The sequence below is a fragment of the Sander vitreus genome, chromosome 15 (genome assembly GCF_031162955.1).
Source record: "Sander vitreus isolate 19-12246 chromosome 15, sanVit1, whole genome shotgun sequence".
Taxonomy (NCBI): domain Eukaryota; kingdom Metazoa; phylum Chordata; class Actinopteri; order Perciformes; family Percidae; genus Sander; species Sander vitreus.
The window spans coordinates 25,721,753-25,741,616 of record NC_135869.1 but is presented as its reverse complement, the minus strand read 5'-3'; the positions used below and the strand labels follow the sequence as shown (position 1 = coordinate 25,741,616).

At 42.5% G+C, this 19,864-nt stretch overlaps 3 protein-coding genes across 4 annotated transcripts in view; all 3 read right to left on the bottom strand.

Moving 5' to 3' along the window:
* Nucleotides 1–1,039: 1,039 nt before the first annotated feature.
* Nucleotides 1,040–4,978, bottom strand: LOC144529665 (uncharacterized). The gene is made up of 2 exons (XM_078268884.1): nt 4,828–4,978; nt 1,040–4,355 (listed from the first exon to the last, which is right to left on the bottom strand). The coding sequence occupies exon 2, from the start codon at nt 4,320–4,322 to the stop codon at nt 2,328–2,330; it is 1,995 nt and encodes a 664-aa protein (XP_078125010.1). The 5' UTR covers nt 4,323–4,355; nt 4,828–4,978; the 3' UTR covers nt 1,040–2,327.
* Nucleotides 4,979–5,080: 102 nt separating this feature from the next.
* On the bottom strand, nt 5,081–14,044 carry ccdc134 (coiled-coil domain containing 134). 2 transcript variants are annotated; one of them, XM_078268886.1, is made up of 7 exons: nt 13,964–14,044; nt 10,056–10,189; nt 9,785–9,906; nt 8,924–9,008; nt 8,203–8,384; nt 6,928–6,999; nt 5,081–6,281 (listed from the first exon to the last, which is right to left on the bottom strand). In XM_078268886.1, the coding sequence occupies exons 2-7, from the start codon at nt 10,156–10,158 to the stop codon at nt 6,156–6,158; spliced, it is 690 nt and encodes a 229-aa protein (XP_078125012.1). In that variant the 5' UTR covers nt 10,159–10,189; nt 13,964–14,044; the 3' UTR covers nt 5,081–6,155. The 2 variants fall into 2 exon arrangements, with proteins under 2 accessions (XP_078125012.1, XP_078125011.1); XM_078268885.1 differs by having other exon boundaries at nt 10,056–10,186.
* A 1,205-nt stretch (nt 14,045–15,249) lies between these two features.
* Nucleotides 15,250–19,864, bottom strand: part of mei1 (meiotic double-stranded break formation protein 1) — a 63,461-nt gene continuing 58,846 nt past the window's right edge. Inside the window, exons 31-32 of the mRNA XM_078270298.1 lie at nt 16,950–17,077; nt 15,250–15,524 (exon numbers count right to left, since the gene is read on the bottom strand). Of these exons, the coding sequence (XP_078126424.1) occupies nt 15,449–15,524; nt 16,950–17,077 (204 nt within the window). The 3' untranslated portion in view covers nt 15,250–15,448. The remainder of the gene's footprint in view (nt 15,525–16,949; nt 17,078–19,864) is intronic.

Below are 19,864 nucleotides of genomic sequence, written 5' to 3'. Positions count from 1 at the left end.
AGTTAATGATTTTCACCATTATGATGCATCCAAATAGTATACTTCAGGTCAGGGTTTTAAAAAGGAGAAACAGTGCAGCAAAAATGCCCCCAGAAGTTTTACTTAAAAAAAAAGTAACTATAGGCTATTAGCAGTTAAAAAATATAAATTTTTTAATAAATTAAGATAAAAAACTAGAATGACCAACTTGTGGTTGTATGCCTCTGCCAACCAATCAAGTTGCAGTTTACATCCACGTCTGACTAGACTTACATAATATATGTAGTGGTTTGAGGAAATTGTGTATTTTTTGGTGAGACGTGGCGGCTTCACACACATCTTTAATCTGGCAGCACAGAAGATCGATACAATAACTAGAGTTTCAAGATTATTGTCATGGGATGGACGGAAAACCCCAAAACATAATGCATCCGGCTACAGCTGTTGTTGAATTATTAAAGGACAATTCCGGCGTAAAATGAACCTAGGGGTTAATAAAATATGTGTACCTAGTCGTACGTTCTCTGGGATCTGTTTTCATGCTAATCAAATGCGTCTCTAGCTTTTAACAAGCTACCGCAAAACCGGTGGTAGTCGCTAACACTAGACCCTCATTATGCTACCGTTGAAGTGTGGTGCTATTTTGAGCCTTGTTAGTGGTAGAAAATAGTGATTTATCCCATGCCCCAAAAGCTAGCGTTAGCGGCTAACCACCGGTTTTGCGGTAGCTTGTTAAAAGCTAGAGACGCATTCGATTAGCATGAAAACATATCCCAGAGAACGGTCGACTCAGTACACATATGTTATTAACCCCTAGGTTCATTTTATGCCGGAATTGTCCTTTAATGTATATACGTAATCCAACCATCAGATGTGACGTACAGTGGATTAAAAAAAAAAAAAAAAAGTCTCACAAAATATACTCAAGCACAAACACCTAAAAGTGATCGTCAGAAAATGTTGTGGTAATTGTCTCATAAAATGAAGTGACACAGTTGAGGTACTGGCAAAAAAGATAACTAACAACTCGACAACAGTAGACAAGAAATGAGGCCAAAGATGTCATGGAAGAATACTTTGCTTTTTATTTCACTGCAACAAAGTTAACACACTATAGAACTGTTGATAATACAGCAGCTGAAAACAGGTGGGTCAAAAATAGTGTTAATGCATAACTGCAAAACTCACCCACTGTCATTACAAACACTTTAGGATTTAAATATAATACTTCAGTCCTTTTGTTCATTTTCAACACCCATTACTGTAATGAGTAAGAGAAGTTACATTAACACATTCATCTCATCCAGCAAATACTTTTATATGATGCTTAAGAATGTCTTATTTGCAGTTTACAGTTCTGATTCTTCTTTAGAAAGGCCGAAAGAAAGTCAAATTGTAACCCTTTATGAAATTCATGTCATGTCTCATTCAACTGAGCTTACACGGCTGACACGTTCATCAGGCCACTTTCCAGAAGCAAATGTCTCTTTATAGTTTTTCTTTGTTTAAAGGGGCTGCACTTCAAATTCTGTATCTGCGCTTGTTGCGCTGATGCGCTCATCTGTTGACATTACTGAATGCCTTCCTACAGCTGCTTAATAAAAGCTTTCCACACAAACAAACGTACATGTGTCATTAGTATGAGAAGAAAAAAAACGAGATTTTAACTGTGTCGGGCTCGGACATAAATATCTTAATGCCTGTCGGGCTCGGCCGGGTTCGGTTGCTGCTCTGTCGGACACAGGCCGGGCTCGGACAGAAAAACGTGGCCCGATCCACACTGTACTCCACACGGCTCTCACAGACCACTCCCCAATATGTAAAATACCGGCGTTTTTCCACAGCTACGTGCACTAACACGCAAGCACGGCCTGACTGGCTATCAAAACAAAGAACAGAGAAGCTCGGACAACACACACAGAGGGAGTGTGACTTCATTCTCTGCTAAGGATGTCATTACTCCTCTATATCTTTACATAGGCAAATATTTGTTTACTGCTATATTAATGTTCTAAATATCAAGTGCAGCCCCTTTAAAAAAAATTTTATGAAGACATTAAGGTGAGATTAATCACAACCTTATACAAAGTCTCTATTAGTCATCACACAGCATTGCAAATCATTCACCAGCCTCAAACAGTTCCAACCAAAATTTGCAATTACAATTTCTGCTCTCTTCTCTCTATTATAATTTGTAGATTGCATCTTTGCGGTGGTTTGTATTTCGACGGCATAGCAATATCTCTTACGGAGGGAAACTACTGTCGTGTCTAGTACTTAATCAGAAGGCCAGGAAAAAAAAAATATGATCTCATTCACTGGATTATGGCTCTATTCATAGCCTATATTTATTTGTTCCAGTATACTTCATATGACTTCTTCTCTGAGTAACTGGCTTCAGTTGTTCCTGTGCCACATCTAACTTTTTCCTTTACTACCTTCACTACCAGACCACCAGCCAGGGCAATGCCTGCTGCAGCCTTGCCTATCTCAGCCACTGCAGTCATTATGCGTGTCGATACCGCCACAGTGCCCCAGGGGTCTGACACAACCCTGCTGGCCACTGATGCCACACTGGGCCCTGTTAACCCACATACAGCACTGCCATACCCAGCAGCCACTGGGACATTCACAGCCATCTCCTGAGCTAAAGCTACTCCGGCTGCAGCACACTGAGTTGTCCCAGTACCTGCAGCTACACTTCCTACAGAGGCCACTGCATGATGCCCTGCTGCTGAGGCTAAACTCTGAGCTACAGAAGCATTGGCTACACCTGCTGCCCCTACTGATGCAGTTTCAGCTCCACAGAGGGCTACTGTGCTGAAAGCTGCTCCCTCCAGAGCTGCACCTAAAGCAGCCCCAGCTCCCATGGTGCCTCCCACACCTGCTGCCAGCCCCACAGCAGAGGCCCCTATGAGACTAACCTGCCCCAGGGCATCCAGAGTGCCCTCCCTAGGACTGGCAGCTTCAGCACCAGCAACGGCTCCAACAGAACCACCCAAAACTCCACCAGTTGCTGCCCCCAGAGCCACTGCGGTTTTCCCTGAGGCTGCCGCCACTATGGCCCCCACAGCTTTCCCAACACCTGTGCCTCCCGCTACAGACATCCCAGCTAGCTGACCTGTAGCAAAACCAACTGAGTTCCCCATAAAAGATGCCCCGGCTGCAGCTGCTAAAGGGGCAGCTGCCCCAAACATTGCCCCTACTGCCATGCCTGTGGCTCCAGCAGCCACCAGGATCTTAACTCTCTCCAGCACCTTAGCAGAGAGAGCAGCCTCCCTCCTCATGGATGGACGGAGAGACTGCCGCCTGCTCACGGCCCTGCTGCGGTCTCTGGGCGTGCCTCTGAATGGATCCCTCCATTGTTCAACTCTGTCCCTCAGGAAGCTGAAGGGGTTGCCTCTGCTCTCCTCTGTCCACCTCTCCACCCTAAATTCCTCTTCATTTCCTATCTCCAGCCCCCTCCTCCTGACCCCCTGTGATCCCATATCCAAGCTCTCTGCTCTGTTAAACTCCAAGTCACACTTTCTTCGTTTTGCCAGTCTAGCCTGTTCTTCCATGCTGCCATTGTTTCCCCGTTGTTCTTCCCCCTCTGCTTGCCCTCGCTCCCTCACCATCCTTTCCTGCTCCTCCCTGATGGCAGCCTCTGCTTCTAAAAACATGGCATTAGTATAAAACCCACCGTAAGTCTGCTTCACCATCCTGCCCACCTTCATTAACAGTGCTTTAACCTGTGCTGAGTTACTGGGGTCTTTGTTGTTGAGTACATGGTACCTGCCCCCACACCTTTCAATCAGAGCTTTAAGCCCAGCAGGTGCAGTCTCCCTCAGATAATCTTCAATCCCCATGCCCTCCAAGTCATCCCCCCTGGTAAAAAGAACCAATGTGTGCTGACGGACTGCATCCTCCCCAAATATTTTGGTCAACTCGCAGGCAGCCTGGTTCTCATTGTCTGTATATCGTCCTATTGGAACCACCAGGAGGAAAGCATGTGGCCCAGGGGCAGAGAGAGACACACATTTGGCTACCTCTGCATGGATCTGCTCCACACTCAGGTGAGTGTCCCCAAAACCGGGCATGTCAACCACCGCGACTCTCCTCAGCCTCCTCTGTGTGACAGTCAGGCCGTCCTCCTCAGCATCCTCTTCCTCAGCAAGCTCAGTGCTCCCAAGCTGGCAAATCTGGGTGACAGAGCTAGCACTGATCTGTGACAGGAACTGCCTCCGGCCCAGGATGGTGTTTCCAGACGCACTCTTGCCAGATCCGGTCTTTCCAATGAGGACCAGTCGGAGTTCTTCTTTCCATGTGGTTTCAGAGTCATCTCTTTCCTTCTCACCCTCCATTATCAACTGGCTCCTTTTTCTCTTGCTAATCCCCTGGTTGGAAAAAAAAACGCACAACAGAAAAGTGTCTAACTTACTGTGACTATTGATATTTCATTTTGATAGGTTCACTGCAGTCACATAGGCTAATTATGAGAATTCAAGTCTTGTTTTGTGTTACATGTAGCCTAGAAAAGTCAGTGTTTGTCAGGAAGGTTCTGGACATAAACACATCACAAAGCATCACAACTGAATAGGTTAGCTAACGTTAAATAACGTCACAAGTAAACTGACGAAATATATCACATAGGTGCTTAAGTTTGACGTTTATAACTGAAATACTACCCAATGAAAACCAACCTTGAAACTAAAATTAGACATCAAATGCAGAGATCAACTTTTAATCCTAAATGCCACGCTAATCCCTGCTATTTATTAGCAAAACGACGCTAGCTAACGTAAATCATTTAGGACCAACAGCAAAAAAAAAAACAGCAACTATCACGACATGAAGACATTATCTTACCCGAGTCCACGTTATTAGACACCTCTCGGTCTTGCTAAAATAGGTCGTTTCTTCTCTGCATTGAAGCTTTAGTTATTCTCTGAATGTAGCTACATGTTAGCTACATGTTCGGTTCAGCTCCATTCTGTTCAACCCAAACATCAACACTGGACTTTGGTTGTAGAAAGTCAGTTTGGTGACTGCCTGCCCTCTGTTGGCTGGTCTGTACAACTAGCTGTGACACACAAACACCGTGGGAATATGAAATACATAGTTTGTTTTGTACATATCAGGGTCACTTTATTTCAAATACATTTGATAACCAAATGGCTTGTTCATTCTGCAGCAATAATATTTTGATACTCTCTGAACATACATAAAAGTTTTATAACAGTCGTAATACTATTTCAAAATTACATCAATCTCAATTCCATAGAGCTAAACCATTTAAATATGTCAATTTCCTGGAATTATGAACGCAAAACTAAACAAAACATGTAACACAGACACAGGTGCAGGGTTGCAAGACAAAGGGTCATTTCTGTAATTCTGTTGACATATATTTCCAACAGGATAAAATGTTTCTTATTAACTAAGGGTCATTTAACAAACAATTACCAAGATTGGTGTAAAAAGAATGCCAAATATGTAAATGAAAAAATTCACTGATGATGGTGAAAAAAAAAAAAAAGATTCAACAGGACATTAAATAAATAAAATAAACAAATTAAGGAATACCGTCCAGAAAAACTAAATATAAGTCCTTAAAACTTTGAGCAGCAATAAGAACATAAATCTGTCTCTAGAAATCTTACAAATCTCAGTTCAAGGAAAATAATCATTACTTGTATTCCATTATCAATTCAAGCTGAACCTTACCAGAAACAGGCCAAATTTATATTTGGCAAACGAGTGTATTTTGAAGCATATGGGTTTTAGACACATTAAATCTAGACCAGACACAATACAGTGGGGGTTTTTGCAGATTATACTAAAATGAATTATATTCCAAAGTACGGTTATGTAATCCTCAGGTTAGCAAAAATGAGTTTCCCTCATCAACTCCTATTCCAGAGACGTCTTTTACCTCATACGTTAGATTTTCCAATTATGAATCACTGTAGATATACAGCGATTCAAGCCTTTGTCAGAAACTGACTAACCACTTCCCCTTTTTCTGTCACCTTGAGGGTTCCTCTCTTGTTTTCAACAGAGCACCTGGCTTTTGTGAGGACAGCTTTTATTTCCTTCACTGTCGACAGGAGTCTACAAGTCAAGCCACCCCTTGTGGACTGTGCGTGTGCTCCTTCCCCCTCTTCTCTGCGCTCCACATGCACCGCGCTGTAGCGCTATAGCTCAGTGCGGGAGCGGGAGATGCGAGGACCTTTCCTGATTTCTTTCCTCTTCTCTTCTTTCCTCCTCCTCTTCTCTTCCTCCCTCAGGATCTTCTGGAAAGCCTCGGCAGTGTGAAGCACCTGAAGCAGCCGAGGAAGGGTTAGAGAGATGGCTGCGTGTGAGAGATTGTATTATCTTAAAAAGATCTGTCTGTTACTAGTTGTGTATGTGTATCTGGGGGGGGGGGATCGCTGGAATGTCAAAGGTCCAATATTATAGTTTTCAGGTTCATACTTTGGGTTTCTACTAGAATAGGTTTACTTACATGCTTTAATGTTCAAAAAACACATTATCTTTCTCATACTGTCTGTCTGAATATACCTGTATTCACCCTCTGTCTGAAATGCTCCGTTTTAGCGCCTGTCTCTTTAAGCCCCCCTAGCGAAAAAGCAAAGTCAGCTCTGATTGGTCAGTGTCTCAGGTCCTTTGCAACTGCACTCTCGAAGTCATTGCAGCCGGGGAATGACTGTAACGTCACCGTAGCGGCACTTAAACGTATAGTGTAGTTGTGACATCACAACCAGACAGCTCATTTAAAAAGGAACAGTTTCTGAATACGGGCTACGCCTATTTTTCTGTGGAGTGAACGTTATTTATATAGCACATTGACCTGCTTTATAATAAAAAAATAAAAAAATACATACATATCTCACTTTTAACAACATGGGCCCTAAAGGGTTATCAAGAGAGGCCGAGGGTGGAATAACATGTATGCATCTTACTCACATCGTCTCTCTCTGTGCGGTACGGGTTTATAAAGTCTGGGGATTTCTCCATTATTCCCAGCTCCTGTGACATCTGAGAGAGGAGCAGAACAGACAGATGACAGAGGAAAAGAGGAGGAAGGGGGCACATTATCATTTATTCAAAGGAGACAAGGAATGAAAATGAGACACTGGCCCGTTGCTTACATTTCTTCTGAGTACTATAGCTTATTTTATCATTTGAATCATTTCAGCTTTAGACCCTAAGACTATGAGCTACTTGAAACAGAGAGTAGGGGATCAGAAACTATGAGTGGGGTTACTGAGGCACAAGTGAGGGCTGGAGGCCGACTTTCACTGCTGCTACTTCCACAATATAATCCTCTTGGCACATTGCTATGGTCACAGATTAATCCTGCAGGAGTTTAGTTCATTTACCCACACATTAAATAACTAATATTATTAAGTCCTCCCCCCCCGGACAATTTGCACTACCCTACCCATACTGTTCTATTTATTTACTTACAGATGTACATACTGTAATTACACCTATACATAGCCATATTCTACTATTCATCCTGCACATACACGTATTCTTACTACTCTTATAATGTTACCACACTGCACATAGCTGTACATATCTGTCTAGATGGTTCATTCAGTATATCCATATTTATTCAGTTTTTCTTATTATATATTCTTTTAATACACTGCATATATCTATATTATTCTTGCTACTAGTATAATGCCACTGCTACTACATTGCACATAACTGTACATGTTGTTCATACATTGTTCATATTACATATTACCATATTTATTCTGCTCTTATAACACTGCAATATATTTCTCGTCCTGCCTATGCACCACCTGTCTATACTTTTTGCACTTCTGGTTGGACGCAAGCTGCATTTCGCTGTCTTTGTACTTTTACTCTGCACAATGACAATAAAGTTGAATCTAATCATCTAAATAAGGAATACCAGTTCATCAACTTTTCCTCTTTTAAGCTTCAAAGGCCACAATGCATCATGGACACATTTTGCAGTGATGGCAGAGCAGCATTAGCTGACACAGAGGATGCGGCAGCCGATGCACATCTACTGTATAACCTGAACTATAAAGGGTGTGTCATATCTGTGTACCAGACCAGTTTACACCACTGTGTGTTTATGTTTATATATATATATATATATATATATTTTTAACTGTTTTTCCATGTTCTCACTATACTCCTTCTGCAGAGAAAATGATTCAGGTAACAATAAGGACAGGATAGGTGATTGTCAAGTCTTACGAGTGTGAGGACATGTTGGTGGGCTCCTCCTGTGAAAACCCCCGTCTGGTTACAGAAATTCAGCCCCCAGCGCAGCAGACCGTCCCAGTCATTGTTCCGGTCGTAGTAGTGGTGGACGATGCGTGGGAAACGCAATGCCACGTCGCCAAAAAATGCCGTATTCTCCACCACATGGGAATAAGCTGCAGAGATTTAGAGAGAGAGAGAGAGAGAGAGAGAGAGAGAGAGAAACAGAAGAAGTAGGACAATTTTGACAACATATTTGCGCTGACAAAACACACAGAAGATGCTGATGCACATAACAAGGGGAGAAGTGCAGCTCAAGCAATGTTTGATTTTGTTCAGGGAACACATTAAAATGGGTAGTGGCGTTGAATAAGCCTGAAAAAAAAATGATATTGTGTGACATTTCAGAACCGAAAGGTGAGGATGAAAGAAAGAAAGAGACTGACACGAGGTGGAGCTTTTAGAAAACGGGGAACAGAGCACAAGACAAATCAGTCACAGGTGGTGGAGACAGAATCAGAGTTTGAAAGAAACACCGAGGTGCTGCGAAATAAAGTGGCTTATATAAGTAGAGCAAGATCAAAAGACATAGGGGAGAAAACTAAATATGAAATGATGAAACAGCTAAGGTGTAAAAGGGAATCGGTCCTGTGGGAGACAGAAAAAAAATGAAATGACATGATGAAACAGCTGAGGTGTAAGAAGTGAGTCGGACCTTCTTTGATCTTCTCGTCCATTGGGAACGGGTCATCAGGCTGCATGTTGGCCGCAACCAGGATTTGTCTCGAGTCCTCCAACACCTGTAAGAATGAGAAAAACAGCTCAATAGCCAGATTTATTTACTCTACAGTGTGCTGGGGATTTATGTTACTGTGGTGGTAACGCAGCCGGGGAATATAGATAGGATTTTAAAAAAGGAAAAAATGTATTCCTATCATATTTTACACACCACTTTGCTTCACAGCTGAGATCGGGGGATTGCGGTAAATCTGCTGAACACAGCTTCACAGTGGATTCTATTTGGACAAGCAACGAGTGGCCAGAAGACCAGGTATATTACAATAAGTAGTTTAAGCTGGGGGACGTGTTTGAAACTGTTGCTTTAAAAGTTCTATCAAGAGGAAAGTGTATGGAAGAGATAAAAGCACGCACACACGCACACACACACAAAAATGCTGACAATGTATTCCAGCCGCTTTGGTTGACTACACTAGTTGTCCTTGAGATGCATGCAGATGCATAGATAACCGTCCTCTGGGTACGTAAAGCATTCTGCAAGGCAAAGCTCGGAGCTTCGTGTGAGCGAATGGCACTCCCAGCAGCCGTGTCTGAATAAACATTCAAATGAATGCAAGGAAACATGGCGATGAATGTAAACCTTGGCTTTAAAGCTTTAGATTCTCTGTAGGGGCTGCAAACTTTCTCATCTGCTGAGAGCACAAGCTCGTCGAGCTCTTAGAAGTAACTGTTGCCGTCAGTGTTTTTATTTTCAGACTAGTGGTGTTGATTTTGCTGCTGCCCACATAGCATAGGATGTGAGAGTACACGCACACACACACACACACACACAGCCTACCTTGAAGAGTCCTTTGAGCATGATGTCTATGATCTTGTACTGCTGGTTGATGTCGTTCAGCTCAACCAGATTCTTGAGGGCGTGGAGTTGATCTTTCCTCTTAGTCTCAAACAGCCGCTTGTCTAATAAGAGGTCAGGACACACACTCTCCACATGGGCATAACTCACACAAATGCTCTCTCATGCATCCACCTGTCACAATAAACACACACACACACACACACACACACACACACACACACACACACACACACACACAGCAGAAGGATACAGATCTCCAGGTTGGAGTCATGTCTCAGTCTGTGTGTGTCTGAGTCTGCCGAGCTGAGGGCGGCAGCGGCGAGCGCCAGGACCACCGCACACACACGCCACATGGTCAGCAGGGGTCGGCAGAGAGGCACTCTTCTGAACAAAAGTCGACAAGCCATTAGACGTACATCACATTGTTAGACATCTCACTACTGGCACAGAGCTGTGCGATTTCAAGTTGTTCTAGGCTATAGAGGAAAGACATACACTACATATCTCTAAACACAATTCTCTGACTAGGACTGTCACGCTGAACACATTTTTTCTTCCTTTGATACAGAGATTTCACTTTCATCTGAGAACAGTGAGCTTTCACTGAAATAGTTTTATTCATGAAGCCATTTTTCTTCTTCTTCCAAAGCTGCTCGAAAAGGTTGTTCTCTCTTGTGATACTTGTGGAATACGCGACGTAGAAAGACACGCTGGGGATAAGTGGTCAATATGGAACGCTAGAGGGGAGCTGGCATCTAAAGAGGGGCTCCTTATGCTCCTTTTAAAAAGACACATCTGATGTCTGGCACAAGTTTGCATAATTCCCAGAGGAACATTTACAATCTCTGTATCAGGCGCTCTCGCTCTCTCTCTCTCTCCACACATCCCCCTGGTCTCTCTCCATCCAAAGCAGTGGGCGTCTTCAACATTTTCATTCAGTTGCAACTTTGTTTCCCTTAGAGGCATTTGAAAGGAAGGGATGAGAGCGAGAAGATAAATAAAACAGCTAAAAATAGGGCCTCGTCAAATGAAAATTTGATGAAAACCAAATGTTTAAGAAAACGGAAGTAACTGGAAAGAGGGAGAAGACAATGTTGATGAAAAGCTACAAGATATAATTCACAGAATTCATGCATAATTTAACAAGGGTTCCATCAATGATACTATCTGGGGGATGCAGAGGGGCTTGGATGGGGGTGGGGAGGGCACGCAGGGAGAGTCAGATGTGAGAAGCGTGAGGAGAGCAAGAGATGAGCGGAGAGCATAGATGTAATATAAGACCGGAGAGGCGTTGAGGCTTTTGGGAGGGAGGGGAGGGGGAAGGTAGAGGAGTGTGAAGGCAAGACCCTGCAGGGAAATAACAGCTTTCCTGGTGAATATTTTATTCATTCACACCTATGGTAAGACACAGCGGTAAAACTTAAAGACTCACAGATAGGACAGAAAACACAAGATAGAGCCTGTGCAAGATGATAATGAGACAGAACTGATCTTAACAAGTGCCCAACTGCCAAATTCTTAAATCTAGCGGACTAGGAAGTGAGCAAACGTCTCGGGTGTGATTGTTAATTCAGACTGAATGAGTTGAATGAATTAAGAATCTCGCTTCAATCAGAGGAGAAAAGCATAAGATTCAAGACGTACACTCTCGTGTCTTATTTAATAATAAAAACAGCAAGGCAACTTTTTTTTCTTTTTTCTTTACAGAGTCAGCAGAAAACAAGTGTTTCTGAAGACAGCTGAGTGAAGACAACGTTCGATTACGGCCAATTTGTGCATTCTGAGAACATCTTTTGGGTGGCTTCCCAGCTTTCTGAGAAATGCAACACTAAATATCCCTAAGTGCTGGTCGAAAGCCTCAATATTTCTAGATAACAGCCAAGGAAAAGGGGGCCTTGTCTCTCCAGAGTTATTAGATGTTCCTGTGTGCTTCCATGCAGTCAGCCATGTAGCTCTGATGGATATTTACGGGCAAAAAGGTTATCGCCACTAGCACAATTTAATGCAGTCAACACATACAGTATATCCAGCAGCTGCTAACGTTTCCATGCAATTGGGCAAAGTGCTGAGACTTTGACGAGCGTAAGACGGACATTAGAAGCGGATCAATCATCTCTAATGTGGCATGGGCAGCACAGAAATGAGTTTAAATGCATCCATTAACTGTAGGCAGGATATCCCTAATTAAACAGGACTGTCATTTAAGAAAATCTACCGGTAGAGCACTCACGTTTTGAGATCCGATTACACTTGGCTATAGCCTGACCAAATGAGCGTGACTCTGACTCACTACAATGTTCAAGTGCTCCTTGAATCGTATGCTGGGCTGCTTGGGGAGAAATGAGACCTTTGAGAGATAAACCACAAACATCACATGATTTCTGCCTGTGGTCATAACAGCAACAAGAAGAGCTACTCCCCCCACCTTTCTTAGTTGAGGTGTACAACAGCACAAAGCGTACAGCGCACATATTGTGAGACCATTAATACAACCGAGCTGCTCTACAAAAACGGAAGGATGGTGGCCGGGTTGCTCAGTGGGTAGAGCAGGCGCACATGTACTGAGAGGTTTATGCCATGATGCATAAACTGTCCCCTTTTCTCACCTAGCTGTCCTGTCAAAAATTAAAAAGGTGGAAAAGCCCAAAAAATAATCTTTAAAAAAAAAAAAAAAAAAATCATTAAATGAATCACCAACTATTTTGATAATTGATTAATCGGTTAAAGTCTTTAGAAAATCTCTGATTCCAGCTTCTAATAACGTGAATGTTTTCTAGTTTCTTCACTCCTCTGTGACATTAAAACTGAATATATTTGAGTTGTGGACAAAACGAGACATTTGAGGACGTCAACTTGGGATTTGGGAAACACTGATCGACATCTTTTACCATTTTCTGACATTTTATACAACAACAACTCATCGATTAATCGAGAAAATAATCGACAGATTAATCGACAATGAAAAGAATCGTTAGTTGCAGCCCTAATGGATTTCCCTCCAGCTGACAACCCACTGATGGTCCATCCAAGGTGGAAGGGCCTGGGTCAGATTTGGCCTGTCAACGTGTCACTCAAATTGGGTGAGGTATTGGATGTGGGAAGGTCTGAAGGCGGTGTACTTCTTCACCGAAGCCATGTAAACCCACGTAAGTCTCTTGGCCGGAGGAGATTTTCTTCTCTGCCAACAATCTCCTGAGGCAGAGAGGCTGAAGTTGTATTTCCTGTGTGGGAGATCCAGGTTCCAGCTTTGTCAGATAAATAGGCTAGCATATTTAATCATACTACACACCCGCTGTGAAGATAGCTCCCCTTTGTATTCCCTGTGGAGTGAAAATATGCATAAAATAGTCTACGATGCCAATCTGCAATTTCTCTAATCCCGCAGGACAAGACGGAAAAAAAATCTGAAAAAACAATCTTCAATCAAGCGTGGGAAAGGGAAATTGTCCTAACTGTTAACCAACCAACTCTGTGACATTAATTTCAAGAGGCAAAACTAGCCTTCGAGGAAAAAGCAACTCCTGAGAAGACGGAATAAAGAAGATGCTTATCAGACAGCTGGATGTGCAGCAGGGATTGGATCCAGATTCCCCTCAGGCTGCCAGCCTGCTGTGGGAGGTTTGAGGTTCAAGGACTGACACATCATCTCTCTCTCTCACTCCTTGCATCTGTGAAGCTCTCTCCCGGTTATCATTCATGCAGAGGCACAGCCACGGACATGCGTAATGGTGATGGCATTGCCTGGATAAAGACCGTCATGTGGACCATTAATTACAGATTGCTTAATTGATTGCATGCACCCTACCTGACCCATGTTCCCTTCATCCGCGCGACTGTCTACGGGCAACAATGAGTTAATTTACTTCATTTTAAGCCGATAATTACGCGTTAAGTATTAGGATGTGTTGTAAGACCTACGATCTACTGGTGATATACATCAACTCTGCAATATTACATTACAATTATTTACACGAGGTTACCTCAAGGGGTGCGCTTTGGGGAATTAAGCAAGTATTTGAAGTCACTCCTCGATAAATCGATTCCGCGTGTCATCGCAGCTGTATGCCCCGCCGGGGTTCATCAGCCAGCGGCCAACACAGGTCAACCAACCGATAAAAGCGCCGGACATTACAGCCACAAAACTCACGGATCACTCACCGTGTTGTAGCGAGAAACGGCGGCGCCGCACGCCAGAGATTAGCGGACAGCGTTTGCTCCAAAGTAGTGCAGTTTAACCTTCTTTTTAATATCTCCACACGAGACGTTTAAGGTCAGCTCGCAGATGACGGGGACGAGACAGTCAATGTGCCCTCTCTGGATCCTCAGGTGACAACAACACGGAGGCAGAGGTGTTCATTTACATGCGGCTCTCGGCTGCTCCACTCTGCCAGCGCCACGATAGCACCGGCTGGCTCGCCTTGGACGAATGACAGCCAGCGGGCGCTAACCGAGGAGGAGGATGTTGTTTCCGCACGGAAGATTTAAAGAGAGACACCACTAGAGCGTGGGGGTGCGTTCCTCATTTGTTTCTTTCACTGTCTATGATTTGTTTACTGTGAGATGTGCGGACATTTTGCAAGCCACATTTATAAAAATGATTTAATAAAATACTTTTTTTTGTGATGTCAATGTTAGCTGTGCAGATTTTCAAGAAGGAATTTACTTTCTTTGAATTAAATGTACATGAGAAGAACACTAGTTCTGTCTGAACAAATCACCAGCTGTGAAATAAAAAGTAGTTTTACTGTAGTACAAAACAACTACATTTATTTTCTTCCTGGAATACCTGACACCTAATCCAAACATCATCAGTGGACATTATAGTTAAAGATCCTCTACAGTTAATCAAAGATTGTCTGCACACTTTTGCCCAACGCTGACATCTCCTAAGCTTCCATGCACATCAACAACAGCTGAGCAGCAAGGCCGTGTTCACCTCACACCAGTGGCCTGTACTGTAGGGTGGTGCCACACTCACAAACTGAGAGCTGTGTGAAGGTGCTAATGGGTAATTTACAACTGGGACCCTCACTGAGACAAAACCATTCTCTGGGCATAAAAAAGAGCTGAGGCTTAAGTTTGGAATGAGTAATTGCTGCTATGAACAGGTCAATTACTTTGGGTCATCTTCATGTGTTGCATCAATCACAGTGATTTTTACTATAAAGTCAAATGTGTCCAGAATCTATAGAAATGACTAGGCTATCCAAATAATAAATGGCTACATTTATGGTAGGTTTCACCTTGACCACTTCTATCACTCCACAGTAACGTTTTAATAGAAAACAAAAATGTCCAGGTGAGGTTCTCTGTCGGATTGTGTAGTGGTGTAGTGTAGTAAAACACCCTGGTATAGTGTACTTAATGGTATTAGATCACATTTAAAGTAGTGAAAGTAAAAATGTAGGCCTATAATAAAGAAACGGTTTTGTTTTTTTGATTTTTTAATGACTAAAGATCACTGTTTATCCAACTTTTCTTTAACACTGCTGGTAAATACTTTTCAAAACACATGCAGTAAACTCTTTTACTGTGACACTGTCAAATGGAGACTGGAGCATGTGCTGCTTCTAAGAGCAGAACAGAAAGCACACCAGGTATATAGAAATTAAAGATATGTAACAAATTGCAAAATGGGTGGTGTTAAATCAGTTTTCCGGAACATCCACCGGCTTTCACTGTGAAGTCAGACAGACAGATGGACACGTCTCCAACACGCCTGAGGACAATAGTTAAGGAGTGATGACGCAGAAAGTAGGTGTGTTTATATTTAAAAGCAAACAATCTAGTTAATCTCTGATAATCACAGGTGCAGAGGTTTATTCGACGCAGAAGGTCCAGGGTTAGAATCCGACCCTTGACGGTTTTCCTGCATGTCTCCCCCCCCCCTCACGTCTCAGCTTTCCTCTTTAAAACGTAACTCTCGCCAAAATGCAACCTAGGGTCTTTTTGTGAATGTATCCGAGTCAAACTTTCGTTTAAAAGCATATTTAGGACGGAAGCGCCACTTTTAAGATTTACCGTATTTTCGGTCAAATGGCTTTTTGAATGAAAGAACTAGGGGCACTTTTATGCTAGCCTCAAAATAGCTATTTTTAAAACTCGACACAACATGAGACTTTGCTCCAAGTATCACCAGGGGCTCTACACCTTAACGAAAGCATTGACAACATTGTTTGTGTACCCAGAGTTTACTAAAAAGAAAGGTTTTGAACAACTCACCAACTCGCAGTCAAAACGAGTCGATATCAAAAGAAGTAGCCACAGATGTAGTATATACCTTGTGCACCGGTGTAGTTCATGTGTAGAGCCCCTGGTGATACTTCAAGCGAAGTCTCATGTTGAGTCGAGCCTTCTTAGTGTTTTAGAAATAGCTATTTGGAGGCTAGCATCAAAGTGCCCCTAGCTCTCCCATTCAAAAGGCCATTTGACCGAAAAACAAAAATACGGTACATCTTAAAAGTGACGATTCCATCCTAATTATGCTTTTAAACGAAGGTTTGACTCGGGTACATTCACAAAAAGACCCTAGGTTGCATTTTGGCGAGAGTTACGCTTTAATAAAAGGTAGAAATGCCCAAAAATCTTAACAGAAACTATAATTAGGTCTCACTTGAGGCTCTGGGCCGTCCCAGTATGAACATGCATAAAAAACAAATGTAACGAGTATTCTTTGCATGAAGCTACCGCTTCAATCACAGCTGAAAGTGTTCCACTTGTTAATGGTGCATTTATTTACTTAATGTGATATGAAAATATTGTTTTTATATGACAGCAGGCAATAAAGCTAACATCAAGCTGAACAGACTTAAGAGATATGAGTGTGTGGGTGAGCAAGAGAGTCAATAAAGCACAACAGATGTATTGAGCCTTTAAGTACTGATTCTGACTGAAATACAGTAACGATCCTGTGTTGTACGGCGTGCTGTCAAAGAGATTTAGTGAAAAGCACAACAAGTCAATAAATTGCCAGAGAAAAATCCCTGAAGATGCCCTGCTGACGTTTGAAGTACAGTATGAGTAGCTTTCATGGTGGGTGTGTGTGAACTTGGTGTGATTAAATATAAAATAAGTCAGCCTGTGTGTGTTTTGTACAGTTCACAGTGTGTTTATGAGTGTGTTTCACTTCACAGATGAGGGATACAAGACGTTGCCGGGCAGACTGGGGCTGCAGCTCTCGGATGGCGTCTGAAGGCCAAGGGACTCCATCATACCACCCACTCTCTGCTTGTGTTCTTCTGTGAGTGGCGGCTGATCAACATTGCTCTGGATCTGAATGAGCAAAAAGAAGAGTGAGAATTCCATTTTGTTAAATTAAAAAAAAGGGAAGATAGAAATGGAGCAGGAGAGATAAGCAGCATAATGAGGGAAGGGATGACAACATAAAGGAGGAATGGAGAGAAAAACATGGGACATACTGCCAATATTGGGAATAAAGGTTAATAGACAGTAAAGAAGGAGATGAGAAGACGGACTTGTAGTAGGGAGTGAAATGTCTGAATCAGAGGAAAGAGGCTCAGGTCCTTTTTTCCCCGCTACGGGGCTGATCTTTTGTTTTTTTAAATTGTAGATTTTAAACCACTTAAAAAACAAAAAAGATAGGCAAGCTGACAAAAGGCAAATTCTTCAGAGGGACACACACACACACACACACACACACACACACACACCTATGTTTTGCATAGTGCTAAATAAGCAAGCATGACAGGAAGCTTCTACAGCAAAAACAAAACTATTTGTTTCAGCTGTCACAGGCAACACAGCAGAATTACAACCGCACTAACACAATATTGTGAGCTACGGCAGCCTGAGTATTGTTATTAAAGCACCAAGATCCTTTATATTGTCACCAAATGATCATCTTCATGATCGCCATAATCATCATTTGCTGCACTAGTGGAGAAGGAACTGATGGATCTTTAAACACAACAAGTGACTGTTGCACTCAAAGTTTTTATTTGGCAACAGTTCCCATCAAGTGACTCGAGAGGATGATATTTTGAGGAACTGGCAGGTGAAGGAAAGGGCAGAATAAAAAACTCAGTAATTGAAAAGAGCAAAAGGGGAAATAGAGGTGAATGAAAGGGGAGTTAGTGGGGTGAGAACAATTTGGAGAGCAAAAGAAGAGGAGAGAGGAGGCAAAGGAATAGGGGGATACACTGAAAAGGCAATGTGCACAAGAATAAAAGAGATAGAAAGATTGATAGCTAACAGAGTCCCTCCAGTCTGGGGAAAGTTATTAGAAGTCTGCAAGCATTATAAACTATGAAAAGGGACTCTCCCCTGAGACCAGCTCCAACCTGACAAGCTAACTCAGTATGCGGCGCATAACCCTTGACACAGACCACTGGATCATATAGACATACAGTTAGAGACAGGAAGCACATATAAGCATGTATAAAGAGTCTGATTGGAGGACTGCAAAACCAACTGATGCATGTATGCACATACATGCTTGCTTGTATTATACTGTGTGCAAATATATAAGCATACATGCCTACACATGCACGCACACATACACACACACACAATCAGTAGACAGTTATGTCAGTGACTTTGTCACTGACAAATGAACTTCTCGCAAACTGAGATTTCACTTCAGTCTGCAGACAGATCAACAGAACCTATGAACAAAGTTCAATGTGTGCAAGTGTGTGTGTGACAGATTGGAGCAGAGGAGATGACAGGGGAGAAAACTTATACGCTCTTGAGACTGTTAAGAGCAGTGCGTCTGTCACATTGAACCCTGCCTCCACTAAACTGCCTCGATGTCTCCAGAAACACACAGCAATACACACACACACACACACCTAAAGTACACAAGCAAAGAAACATGTGCACACATTCACACAGTTTATGATTCCCTGGCACACACTGCACTGTGAGCTGCAGTTTGTGCCATCATTCTGTCACTCCTCTGCTTCTGAGCTACTTTCAGAATGCTAAATGTTTTTCTGGTCATATATATATATGAACCCAGATGGGCTTTATGCATTCGCTGCAAAGCTAACAAGGGTAACGACAAGGACATAGTTCATCATGTTCAACTTATGCTGAAACAAAATGTTCACAGGGAATACCTCATGCATTTGGAGCCAGTTCATACAATAGCATAACATTTCTTGTGTGGATAATCCGTGTGATTTGACAAATGATACTAATTACTACTTAATGCAGTGATCACAAGAGAGCAGAGCAGAAATCACAGATAAGCAAAGTTGGTTCATGTGCCAAATACACCCTCATGATTTGTGGGAAAAAAATAATTCACTTATATTTTTTACATCTCTCACAAACATAAACTTAGCACAAAAAGTAAGGAAATTTGTGTTTGGTAGATTATTTCTCTGTGGTAAGAATGCTTTTTGGCAATAAATTGGTGCCCCATTTGTAAGGAACATGCATTTGTGAGATGAGCAGCAGCGCTGAGTATGTGGGTTGCGCCCATGAAAAATTTGCCAAATCTTCTCTGCCAATGCCAAACAGCTTATCCTGCCATTGACTCGTTTGGTGTTTAGTGGATTGGATGATTGAAGTTTGAAGAAACAAGACATATTGGCAATTTAACAATTTATTCATTTCACAAACAGGAGCCTCAGTAGCATGTGGAAGAACCATACACAGCCACAACAGCTTGGCACCTCCTCCTCATGCTGGTCACCAGCCTGGTCACACACTGCTGTGGGATGGCATCCCATTCTTCAACCAGCAGTCCTGACCTCAACCCCATTGAACACTTGTGGGATCAGCTTGGGCGTGCTGTTCGTGCAACACAACCACGTTGGCTGACTTGCGACAAATGCTAGTTCATGGGCGCAACCCACATACTCAACGCTGCTGCTCATCCCACAAATGCATGTTCCTTACAAATGGGGCACCAAAAAGCATTGTTACCTCAGAGAAATAATCTACCAAACACAAATGTCCTTACTTTTTGTGCTAAGTTTATTTTCTTTACTTTACTTTTACCAATACGACAATATTCAAATGTTACAGGTGGAAAATACAAATGATGATATGTGTGTGTGTGTAAAGCTCTGCAATAAACTCCACTGCCGC